Here is a 12,407-nt window from a genome sequence, read left to right on the forward strand (position 1 = left end):
TAAATCTATTTCTCGGAGTCCGTAGTGGATGCTGGGCGCCCATCCCAAGTGCGGATTATCTGCAATAATTGTACATAGTTATTGTTAACTAATTCGGGTTATTGTTGAAGGAAGCCATCTTTCAGAGGCTCCGCTGTTATCATACTGTTAACTGGGTTTAGATCACAAGTTGTACGGTGTGATTGGTGTGGCTGGTATGAGTCTTACCCGGGATTCAAAATCCTCCCTTATTGTGTACGCTCGTCCGGGCACAGTACCTAACTGGAGTCTGGAGGAGGGTCATAGGGGGAGGAGCCAGTGCACACCACCTGATCTGGAAAAGCTTTACTTTTTGTGCCCTGTCTCCTGCGGAGCCGCTATTCCCCATGGTCCTTTCAGGAACCCCAGCATCCACTACGGACTCCGAGAAATAGATTTATCGGTAAGTAAAATCTTATTTTTAAAGGATATAGTTGAAATCTGTATTAGGTCAAATGTTTTCGGGGATACAACCCCTTCCTCAGGACCACACTAGTCTAAAAGGAGTGTGGAAGCCTTTTCCTTCACAGGTGATTTGTTGGTTGTTCGGAGGTGAATTAGATACCTGGATTTCGAAGGCTACTGCTGGAAAATCCACGTACCTCCCCTCTGCTGCTCTACCGGCTAGACGTTCTTACACTGGGCCTTCACTGCAGTCCTTTCAGACAGCGCGCTTTAAGGGTAAGGCAAGAGGTGCATCAAATGCGGCACGAGGCTCCAGAGGTAAGTCACGTAAACCTGCCACCACCAGGTTTCAGAGCTGACGCTCTGGTCCTATCTCCTCAAATCCCTCCGCATGACGGTGTCCCTCCGCTCCAGGGGGATCTCAGGGTGGGAGCTCATCTGAGATTCTTCAGCTCCATTTGGAACGGCTCCTGCCAGGATGCCTGGGTAAAAGACCTGATCTCCCAGGGCTACAAACTGTAGTTTGAAAGTTCTCCGCCTCACAGGTTTTTCAAGTTGGGTTTACCGGCTTCAGAAACCATGCGCTTCACGCTACAAGAGGCCATTCAAAAGTTAGCCCAAACCCAGGTCATTGTTCCTGTGCCACTTCAGCAACAAGGCGAGGGATACTATTTCATCCTTTTTGTGGTACCAAAACTGGACGGTTCAGTAAGGCCCATTTTGACCCTCAAATCGTTAAACCCATATCTGCGGATTTTCCGGTTCAAAATGGAGTCTCTGAGAGCAGTGATCTCTGGTCTGGAGGAGGGGGAGTTCTTGGCCTCTCTAGACATAAAGGACGCTTACCTCCATTTTCCCATATGGCCGCCTCATCAGGCCTTCCTCAGGCTTGCTCTGTTGGAGGAACACTACCAGTTCCAGGCGCTACCCTTCGTCCTATCCACGGTCCCAAGGGTCTTCACCAAAGTAATGGCGGAAATGATGTTCCAACTTAGGATTCAGGGAGTGAACATTGTCCCCTACCTGGACGATCTGCTGATCAAAGCAAGATCAAAGGAAATTCTGCTGGACAGCATCTGCCGCACGACATCCCTGTTGTCACACCACGGTTGGATTCTGAATTTTCAAAAATCCTACCTGGAGCCAAACCAGCATCTCCAGTTCTTTGGAATGATCCTGTACACTGTGGCTTAGAAGGTCTTTCTTCCTGCAGACAAGGTGAAGGCACTTCAGGAGTTGGTTTGGGGTGGTTCTGCAGCCAAACAGGGTCTCTGTACATCTTTGCACCCGTCTGTTGGGAAAGATGGTAGCCTCCTTCGAGGCCATTCAATTTGGCAGATTCCATGCAAGGATATTCCAACTGAATCTCCTGAAGAATTGGTTGAGTGATGGTTACGACCCTCCAACCTCTTGGAGGGGCGGAGCTTCGGGATCCAGGATTGGATTCTCTTGACCACGGACGCGAGCCTTCCAGGCTGGGGAGCTGTCACCCAAGGAGCTCAGTTTCAGGGCAGGTGGTCAAGCCTCGAAGCCTGCCTTCCTATATACATACTGGAACTCAGAGCGATATACAATGCTCTGCTGCAGGCTTCTCATCTGCTCCAAGGTCAAGCCATTCAGGTTCAATCAGACAATGCTACGGCACTGGCTTATGTCAATCAGCAAGGAGGGACGAAAAGCAGGGCCTGCATGCGGGAGGTATCCAAGATTCTCCTCTGGGTAGAGAGAAATGCAAGGGCGGTAGCGGCCATATTCATTCCAAGAGTAGACAACTGGGAGGCAGACTTCCTCAGTCATCACGACCTACACCAAGGAGAGGGGGGTCTCCACCCGCAAGTATTTAGACTGATAACAGATTGGTGGAGCTGTCCGCAGATCGATCTGATGGCCTCTCGGCTCAACAACAAGCTTCAGTGCTATTGTTCCAGGACAAGGGACCCTCTGGCAGCAACATTGGACGCGCTGTTAACGCCATGGTTTTACCGGTTGGTGTACCTGCTTCCTCGGATTCCGTATCTCCCCAGGGTTCTAAAAAGAATCAGAAGAGTGGGCGTTCAGGCAGTTCTCATTGACCCCAACTGGCCTCGTAGGGTTTGGTACGCAAATCTTCTGGCCATGGCAATAGAGGACCCCTGACCCCAGCCACTTCGGGAGGATCTTCTTCTGCATCTACCCAAACTTACGGTAGCTTCGTTTAACGGCATGGCGGTTGAGCGGAACCTTCTAGCTGAGAAGGGAATTCCGGGTAAGGTTATTACCACCGTGATTCAAGCCAGGAAAGCTGTCACGTCGAAGCATTACCACCATATCTGGAAACTATACATCTCCTGGTCTGAGGGACGAAAATATCCACCTGCGTATTTCAAGCTGGGACGCTTTGTGCGTTTCTTACAGGCTGGTGTGGATATAGGCCTAAGGTTGGGCTCTATTAAGGTTCAGAATTCGGCCTTGTCCATTTTCTTTCAGAAAAAAATGGCTGCTTTGCCTGAGGTACAGATGTTCCTGCAGGGTTTCCTTCACATCCAGACTTCTTTTGTGCCACCCATGGCACCTAGGGATCTAAAAGTGGTTCTGACCTTTCTACAGTCCTCTTGGTTTGAACCTCTGATGTCGGTAGAGGCCAAGTACCTTACGTGGAAGACGGTCATGCTCCTTACCTTGGCTTCCGCCAGGCGGGTTTCAGAACTTGGCGCTTTGTCCTGTAGGAGTCCCTACCTGGTCTTTCATAAGGACAGAGCGGAACTCAGGACTCGACAACAGTTCCTGCCTAAGGTGGCTTCTTCATTCCACCTTAATCTGCCTATTGTTTTTCTGGTGGCCTCGGCCACTTCCTCAATTCCTGAGTTTTTGGATGTGGTGCGAGCCCTGTGGATTTAAGTCAAGAGGACTGCTGCTGTCCGAAAATCGGATTCCCTCTTTGTTTTGTATAATGCTCCCAAAAAGGGTTGTCCTGCTCCAAAGCAGTCTATTGCCCGTTGGATTAGACTTACTATTCAACAGGCCTACGCTTCGGCGGCCTTGCCTATTCCTCGATCTGTCAAGGCCCACTTTACCAGGTCTGTGGGATCTTTCTTGGCGGCTGCCCGTGGTGTCTCAGCCTTGTAATTGTGCTGGGCCTCTACCTTGTCGGGGACAAACACGTTTGTAAAGTTCTACAGGTTTGATACCCTGGCTACAGAGGATGTCCAGTGTGTCCATCGTACTAAGTGTCCCCAGTATCCCTTATGGATTATACCTTTCTCATGCGTCCTAGAGGATGCTGGGGACACCATTAGAAACATGGGGTATAGACGGGATCCGCAGGAGACATGGGCACTTTAAGACTTTGAAAGGGGTGTGAACTGGCTCCTCCCTCCTGCAGACTCCAGTTTTAGAATTGTGCCCAGTGAGACTGGACGCACTAAGGGGAGCTCTACTGAGTTTTATTTTCAGGTAGGCTGCTGGCAACAGTCTCCCTGCTTCGTGGGACTTAGGGGAGAGAAGTATGACCCACTTCCAGTGAGTTCAAGGGCTCTGCTTCTGGCTACAGGACACCATTAGCTCCTGAGGGTTTGATCGCTGGGTACGCTCAGATGCTCGCTCCCACAGCCTGCCGTCACCCCCTTTCAGAGCCAGAAGTCAGAAGACAGGTGTGTAACCGAAGAAAAGAAGACTTCCCTTCAGTAACGGCATTTGCAGAGGTACCGTGCAGCGAGCAGATGCTGCGCGCCAAGCTCCCACTCACACTGCACTGTAGGGTGCAGGGCGCGGGGGTGGAGGGGGGGGGGGGTTGGGCTCCATGGGCAGCTGAAAACAATCCTCATAAGCACACTGGCAAGAGGGGACATTAGTGCCGCGGCACTGTCCCAACCCCCGCCAGTATAAATATAGAAAAAAGCGGGACTGAAGCGCGCCATGACGGGGGCGGAGCTTCTTCCTCACTGCTCACGGCGCCATTTCCTCTCCACAAGCTGCAGAGACGCTGGTCCCCCACACACACTGACAAGTACCAGGGGTGCAAAACGGAGGGGGGAGGCATATAAGTGGTGCAATATATATACATTATAATTATATATATATATACATATACATACATACATACATACATACATACATACATACACATATATATATATATATACACATATATATATATATATATATATATACACATGTGTGTATGTATATGTATGTGTGTATATATATATATATATATATATATATATATATACACACATATATATATATATATATATATATATATGTGTGAGTGTGTGTGTATATATATATATATATATATATCTCTACATATATATATATATATATATATATATATATATACATACACATATGTCGGGAAGACAGAACGAGCCTTTAAAGAAAGGATGGCAGCACATCGTAGCTCCATAAAAGCAGCCATCCTTAAAGGGGATAGCGAGCAGCCGGTAGCCCGACACTTTAGTCGAGCTAAACATCCATTAAGTATGCTGAGATATAGGATGATTGACCACATACCCCCCTTAATCAGAGGTGGCAATAGATCATTAAAATTAATGCAGCGTGAGTCAGAATGGATTTTTAGACTAGATACACTTAGCCCCAAGGGGCTCAACGAACATCTTGGCCAAAGTCAGGTCCCATTAGGGTCACAAAAATGTACGTTGGCCCAATTGGCAGACACTGATACCGACACGGACACTGTTTCCAGTGTCGACTATAGCGATTCCAGGTTAGACCCAAAATTGGCAAAGAGCATTCAGTACATGATTGTGGCGTTTAAAGATGTGTTACATTTCACTGAGGACCCAGCTATCCCTGATAAAAGGGTCTGTATGTATAAAGAAAGGAAACCTGAAATAACGTTTCCTCCCTCTCATGAACTGAACACCCTATTTGAAAAAGTTTGGGAAGGTCCTGACAAAAAGTTTCAGATTCCCAAAAGAATTATGGCAGCTTATCCGTTTCCCTCGACGGATAGGGAAAAGTGGGAGTCACCCCCCCACTGTGGACAAGGCCTTGTCTCGTTTGTCTAAGAAGGTGGCTCTCCCGTCACCTGACACGGCGACCCTTAAGGATCCTGCGGATCGTAAACAAGAAACTACGTTGAAGTCCATTTATGTGACCACGGGTACACTACTCCGACTTGTCATTGCGTCTGCGTGGGTAAGTAGTGCTATCGAAAAGTGGGCAGATAACTTGGTATCTGATATAGATACCCTAGATAGGGATAGCATCCTCTTGTCGCTGGGTTATATCAAGGACGCTGCAGCATACCTTAAGGAAGCTGCGGGAGATATTGGTCTTTTGGGATCAAAGGCCAATGCCATGGCTGTCTCAGCTAGGCGTGCGTTGTGGATTCACCAATGGAATGCTGATGCTGACTCCAAGAAAAGTATGGAATCTCTACCATATAAAGGTAAGGCCTTATTTGGAGACTGCCTTGATGATTTGGTGTCTACGGCTACCGCGGGTAAGTCCTCCTTTTTACCTTATGTTCCTCCACAACAAAAGAAAACGCACCATTATCAGATGCAGTCCTTTCGGCCCAATAAATTCGGAAAGGGCCAGGGTTCTTGCTACTAGAGGAAGGGGAAGAGGTAAACGATCACCAGCCTTGTCGGGCTCCCAGGAGCAGAAGTCCTCCAAGGCTTCGACCAATTCCACCGCATGACGTTGGGGCTCCTAGGCGGGAGTCCGCACTGGTGGGGGCCCGTCTAAAACTATTGTCAGTTTTGGGTTCGCTCGAACTTAGACCCTTGGATTTTACAAATAGTATCCCATGGGTACAAGCTGGAGTTTCAAGACGTCCCCCCTCGCCGTTTTTTCAAATCTGCCTTACCGGCTTCTCTTCCCGACAGGGAGGTAGTTTGCGACGCAATTCAAAAATTGTGTCAAAATAAAGTTATCATCAAGGTTCCCCAGTCACAACAGGGAGAAGGTTTTTATTCAAGCCTGTTTGTGGTCCCGAAGCCGGACGGCTCGGTCAGACCAATCCTAAACCTGAAATCCCTGAATTTCTACCTAAAGAGATTCAAATTGAAGATGGAGTCTCTCCGAGCAGTGATCTCCAGTCTGGAGTTAGGGGATTTTATGGTGTCGGTGGACATAAAAGATGCCTACTTACATGTTCCCATTTATCCTCCGCATCAGGCTTACCTGAGATTTGCAATTCAGGATTGTCATTACCAGTTTCAAAAGTTGCCGTTTGGTCTATCCACGGCTCCGAGGATTTTCACCAAAGTAATGGCGGAAATGATGGTTCTCCTTCGCAAACAAGGAGTCACAATTATCCCATAATTGGACGATCTACTGATAAAGGCGAGATCCAGGGACCAATTGGTCCAAAACGTTGCACTATCCATGACAGTTCTTCAAGAACATGGTTGGCTCCTAAACTTGCCAAAATCACAGTTGATTCAGACGACGCGGTTGTCGTTTTTGGGAATGATATTGGACACAAAACTACAGAGAGTCTTTCTTCCTGTGGAAAAAGCTCTGGAAATTCAGAGTCTGGTCAAACAAATTCTGAAACCCAACAAGAGTGTCGATCCATCAATGCATTCGGTTGCTGGGAAAGATGGTTGCGGCCTACGAGGCCATTCAGTTTGTCAGGTTCCATGCCAGAGTGTTCCAGTGGGACCTGTTGGACAAGTGGTCCGGGTCCCATCTACACATGCACCAGAGGATAATCCTGTCTTCCAAGACCAGGGTATCACTCCTGTGGTGGCTGCACAGCTCTCACCTCCTAGAGGGGCGCAGGTTCGGGGTACAGGACTGGATCCTAATGACCACGGATGCAAGCCTCCAAGGCTGCGGGGCAGTCACAATGGGAGAAAACTTCCAAGGGAGATGGTCAAGTCAGGAAACTTGTCTCCACATAAATGTTCTGGAGCTAAGGGCCATTTACAACGGCTTACTACAAGCGGGACATCTTCTTCGAGATCTGCCGGTACTGATCCAGTCGGACAGTCTAACAGCGGTAGCGTACATAAACCGTCAGGGCGGAACGAAAAGCAGAGCGGCGATGGCAGAAGCCACAAGGATTTTCCGTTGGGCGGAAAACTATACAAGCGCTCTGTCGGCAATCTTCATTCCAGGAGTGGACAACTGGAAAGCAGACTTCCTCAGCAGACACGATCTCCATCCAGGAGAGTGGGGCCTCCACCAAGAAGTCTTTGCAGAGGTGACAGGGCGTTGGGGAATTCCTCAAGTAGACATGATGGCTTCTCGTATTGTTCCAGGTCAAGGGACCCTCAAGCCATTGCAGTGGATGCTCTCGTGACACCGTGGGTGTTTCAGTCGGTGTATGTATTCCCTCCACTTCCTCTCATTCCAAAAGTTCTCAAGATCATAAGAAGAACAAAGATCCGAGCGATCCTCAATGTTCCAGACTGGCCAAGGAGGGCTTGGTATCCAGATCTTCAGGAATTACTCATAGGAGATCCCTGGCCTCTTCCTCTGCGCGAGGACCTGTTACAACAGGGGCCGTGCGTGTATCAGGACTTACCGCGGCTACGTTTGACGGCGTGGCAGTTGAATGCAAAATCCTAGCCCGTAAGGGTATTCCCAGTGAAGTCATTCCCACACTTATTCAGGCTAGAAAAGAGGTAACGTCTATACATTACCACCGTATTTGGAGAAAATATGTGTCTTCTTGTGAATCCAAGAAGGCTCCTACGGAAGAGTTTCACCTAGGACGGTTTCTCTATTTTCTACAAGCAGGTGTGGATGCGGGCCTAAAATTGGGCTCAATCAAGGTTCAGATTTCAGCCTTATCGATTTTCTTTCTTAAACAATTAGCCTCCCTTCCAGAAGTTCAGACTTTCGTGAAGGGCGTATTGCACATCCAACCTCCATTTGTGCCTCCAGTGGCACCATGGGATCTAAATGTGGTGTTGCAATTCCTTCAATCACATTGGTTTGAACCTTTACGGAAGCTGGAGTTAAAATTCCTCACTTGGAAAGTGGTCATCCTGTTGGCCTTGGCATCTGCAAGGCGGGTGTCTGAGTTGGCGGCCTTGTCTCACAAGAGCCCTTATTTGATCTTCCATGAAGATAGAGCTGAATTGAGGACACGTCAGCAATTTTTACCGAAGGTGGTTTCCTCTTTCCACATAAACCAACATATCGTGGTACCTGTGGCTACTGACGCCTTCGTTGAGTCAAAATCTCTGGATGTGGTCAGATCTTTGAAGATTTATGTCGCCAGAACGGCTAAGATTAGGAAAACAGAAGCTCTGTTTGTCCTGTATGCTCCCAACAAGGTTGGGTGTCCTGCTTCTAAGCAGACCATTGCACGCTGGATCTGTAACATGATTCAGCAGGCCCATTCCACGGCTGGATTGCCATTACCGGAATCGGTGAAGGCCCATTCCACTAGGAAGGTGGGCTCATCCTGGGTGGCGGCCCGGGAGGTCTCGGCATTGCAACTTTGCTGAGCAGCTACTTGGTTGGGGTCAAACACTTTTGCAAAGTTCTACAAGTTTGACACCTTGGACGATGAAGACCTTAAGTTCGGTCAATCGGTGCTGCAGAGTTGTCCGCACTCTCCCGCCCGTTCTAGAGCTTTGGTATAACCCCATAGTTCGAATGGTGTCCCCAGCATCCTCTAGGACGTATGAGAAAATAGGATTTTAATACCTACTGGTAAATCCTTTTCTCTTAGTCCGTAGAGGATGCTGGGCGCCCGTCCCGGTGTGTACTGTATCTGCAGTTAATAGTTATGGTTACACATATGTTGTGTTACGTTTATTGTCAGCCTGTTGCTGCAATTGTTCATGCCGTTGTCCTGTGTTCTGTTGAATGCCATGTTCTGCGGCATGGTTGAGGTGTGAGCTGGTATGAATCTCAGCAAGAAAAAACAGTATAGCAAATACTGGGCGCTGATAATAATTACAATGATGTTGAATATCAATGATTTAGGACTGCTGCTTCACCCAGAGGTCACTGCCAACCTCACAAACAAATACACAAAGATATATACAAAAATAATGAAGCGCTGTCCAAATCAATATATATTTAAAACATGTAACATTTAATTAACAATTACAAGACAAACATGAATCACACGGCCGGTGTTTGTTCTGATATCACTTAAAACATATATAATATATGCGGTAAATAATGTAGCCACTCCGGAATAATTATGCTTAATTGGTGGGCTGAATGTTAGTAGCCATTAGCATGCCATAATGGAAAGCGAAGAAAGTTTAAAAGCATGAAACTCTTTCAGCTGATAATTTGATTATGGTTCAAAGCTTGAAATTTGTTAGTAGCAAGCGTATTAGTGCAGGAATCTCCTTGCTTAATTGTAACAATTGCAGACAGTTTTTAGTATATTATTGTACTTATCGGTCCAGCGTGGCCACGCTAAACAAACAGCAGCTCGGCGTGTCTTCAGACCGTAGTGTGGTTTAGCCGGGGTGACGTCTCACTCCTTGTACTCCAGCCAGGTCCTCACGCTTGCGGTGCTGGTTGTAAGCAACAATTGATCCCAGCCGAGGATAGCACTCCTCTAACGCGTTTCCCTGCCTTTGTGCAGCTCGGCGGCTTCTTCAGAGAGAATAAATTTGTCAGCCTGTTGCTGCAATTGTTCATGCCGTTGTCCTGTGTTCTGTTGAATGCCATGTTCTGCGGCATGGTTGAGGTGTGAGCTGGTATGAATCTCACCTTAGTTTAACAATAAATCCTTTCCTGGAAATGTCCGTCTCCCTGGGCACAGTTCCTATAACTGGAGTCTGGAGTAGGGGCATAGAGGGAGGAGCCAGTTCACACCCCTTTCAACGTCTTAAAGTGCCCCTGTCTCCTGCGGATCCCGTCTATACCCCATGGTTCTAATGGTGTCCCCAGCATCCTCTACGGACTAAGAGAAAAGGATTTACTGGTAGGTATTAAAATCCTATTTTCCTGCAAGTTATTGTTCTTGTGTGAAGTTGTTTACATCAGCTGTTGCTGTTTCTTGTTTCACTAGCTGTTATTGGTATGTTTGATCTGATGTGTGCTGGTTCGTTAATCTCACCACTAGTTGTAGACTGAGCTGTGAGGGAGGTCATAGAGGGGAGGAGCCAGCACACCCTGTTGAAGAAATTTAAAGTGCACCGGCTCCTTTGGGCCCCATCTATACCCCATCGTATTAAGTGTCCCCAGTATCCCTTATGGATTACGAGAAAAGGATTTACCGGTAGGTAATTAAAATCCTTTTTTTTACAATGATATGATTTATTCTCTGTCAGTGTTAGTAAATCAGAGGTTAATATAGCTGAGGTTTCTGAAGGTCTAACATCATACAAATATCTGTAGATTGTATGCATACATCTATAATTGGTAATCCTTGGCACTAGTCACGTGTCATTGATAACTTCTAGCTGCATAACGAAGAGTGAGAAATCAAGCGTCTCCCCACAGTCATGTTTCATATACAGGTGTGTTAATTCTTATTCAGTTTAATGGGATTATTATTACTTACTGCTAAACTGAGATTTCATTTATAGCCGTATTTGAATAAATGTATTTAGGAAAACTCCTAAAAGGGTCATAAAAACCAATTAGCATTTATGTTTATCTCAATCTCATTTTACAGGTCTTTGGGGTACAAGATATACAGAGGATCGTATAACTACGAGAGAGAAATATCTCAAGAGTGTTCTCCGCGAGTTAGTCACTTATGCTGTGTTTCTCCTCATTTTATGTATTTGTAAGTACCTCCCTGTCTATTTCTAATTCATTACCCAAACTAGGTATTGCAGTTCTGGATGTAATTAGTATGATCAGTTTTTAAAATATACAGAAAAAAAATATACATCTATGTTTATTAGCCCACTAAGGGGTCTATTCATGAAGCAGAGAAAAATGTGGAGAAGTGAGCCAGTGGAGAAGTTGCACATGGCAACCAATCAGTGTTGAGTTAACATTTATAAAGTGCATTCTATAAAATTATACGTAGCAGCTGATTGGTTGGCATGGGCAACTTCTGCACCTGCTCACTTCTCCACACTTTTCACTTCTTCATGAATAGAACCCTCAAAGGGGTTGTTCACTCTAGGTCTAAAGACAGGGACATATCCTGCAGCAAAGGTTTCTCAATCAAACTCATTGTAGATCATCTTCTAGTCTCTGAATGACTTTTATGGAGCTCAATGTAACCGCTTCCATAGAGCACTGTAGCAAAGGTATGGCTGGACAGTCTGCCAGTAACGGCAGAAAACCATGGTGGTAATTCAGACCTGATCACTGTGCTGCTAAATTTGCGGTCCTGCGATCAGATAGTCGCCGCCCAATCGCATGTATACACCGTGCTAAAAAGATCCCTCAGCCAGCTAGCGGACAGCTGCAAATCCTCTCGCACCTCACTCACCATCAAATGATTTTACCAGTGTGTGCAGCCCAGGACTTACTCCTACAGTGCAATGAGAACAGGCTGATCGGGTCCGGATCTGACGTCACACCCCCCTCCTTGAAAACGCTTGGGAACACCTGCGTTTTCCCGGACACACCCAGTACGGTCAATTACCACCCACAAACGGCATCTACCGGTCAATCACCTTGCGAACGCCCCTGTGATTGAAAATTTTTGCACCAGCCTGTCGCTATTCGGTGATGCCTGTTGTTGTTTGGCGACGCGTGTGTGCATTGCGGCGCATGCGCAGTCTATGGATAATTGCGAAAACGCACAGCAGCAATCGGGTCTGAATCGGGACCCATGTGCACTGCAGGTGGGGCAGGTATAACATTTGCAGAGAGAGTTAGATTTGGGTGAGTTATTTTGTCTCTGTGCAGGGTAAATACTGGCTGCTTTATTTTTACACTGCAATTTAGATTTCAGTTTGAACACAGCCCACCCAAATCTAACTCTCTCTGCACATGTTACATATGCCCCACCTGCACTGCACATGGTTTTGTCCATTAGAAAAAAAAATTCTGCTGTAGTCAGGTCTGAATTAAGCCCTGTGACTCACATAAGAACGCATTCTCCTTCACAGCAGCATTAGCCGCCTCCTGTACCCGGA

The 12,407-nt window shown here is 46.9% G+C and overlaps 1 protein-coding gene across 2 annotated transcripts in view; it reads left to right on the forward strand.

Annotated features, from left to right (window-relative positions):
* The window catches only part of PKD2 (polycystin 2, transient receptor potential cation channel), a 208,337-nt gene that overhangs the window by 64,032 nt on the left and 131,898 nt on the right, over nt 1-12,407 (forward strand). For both annotated transcript variants that reach the window (XM_063916973.1, XM_063916982.1), the window contains exon 2: nt 10,982-11,095. In XM_063916973.1, the coding sequence (XP_063773043.1) occupies nt 10,982-11,095 (114 nt within the window). The remainder of the gene's footprint in view (nt 1-10,981; nt 11,096-12,407) is intronic.

Source organism: Pseudophryne corroboree, chromosome 1 (assembly GCF_028390025.1).
Source record: "Pseudophryne corroboree isolate aPseCor3 chromosome 1, aPseCor3.hap2, whole genome shotgun sequence".
NCBI lineage: Eukaryota > Metazoa > Chordata > Amphibia > Anura > Myobatrachidae > Pseudophryne > Pseudophryne corroboree.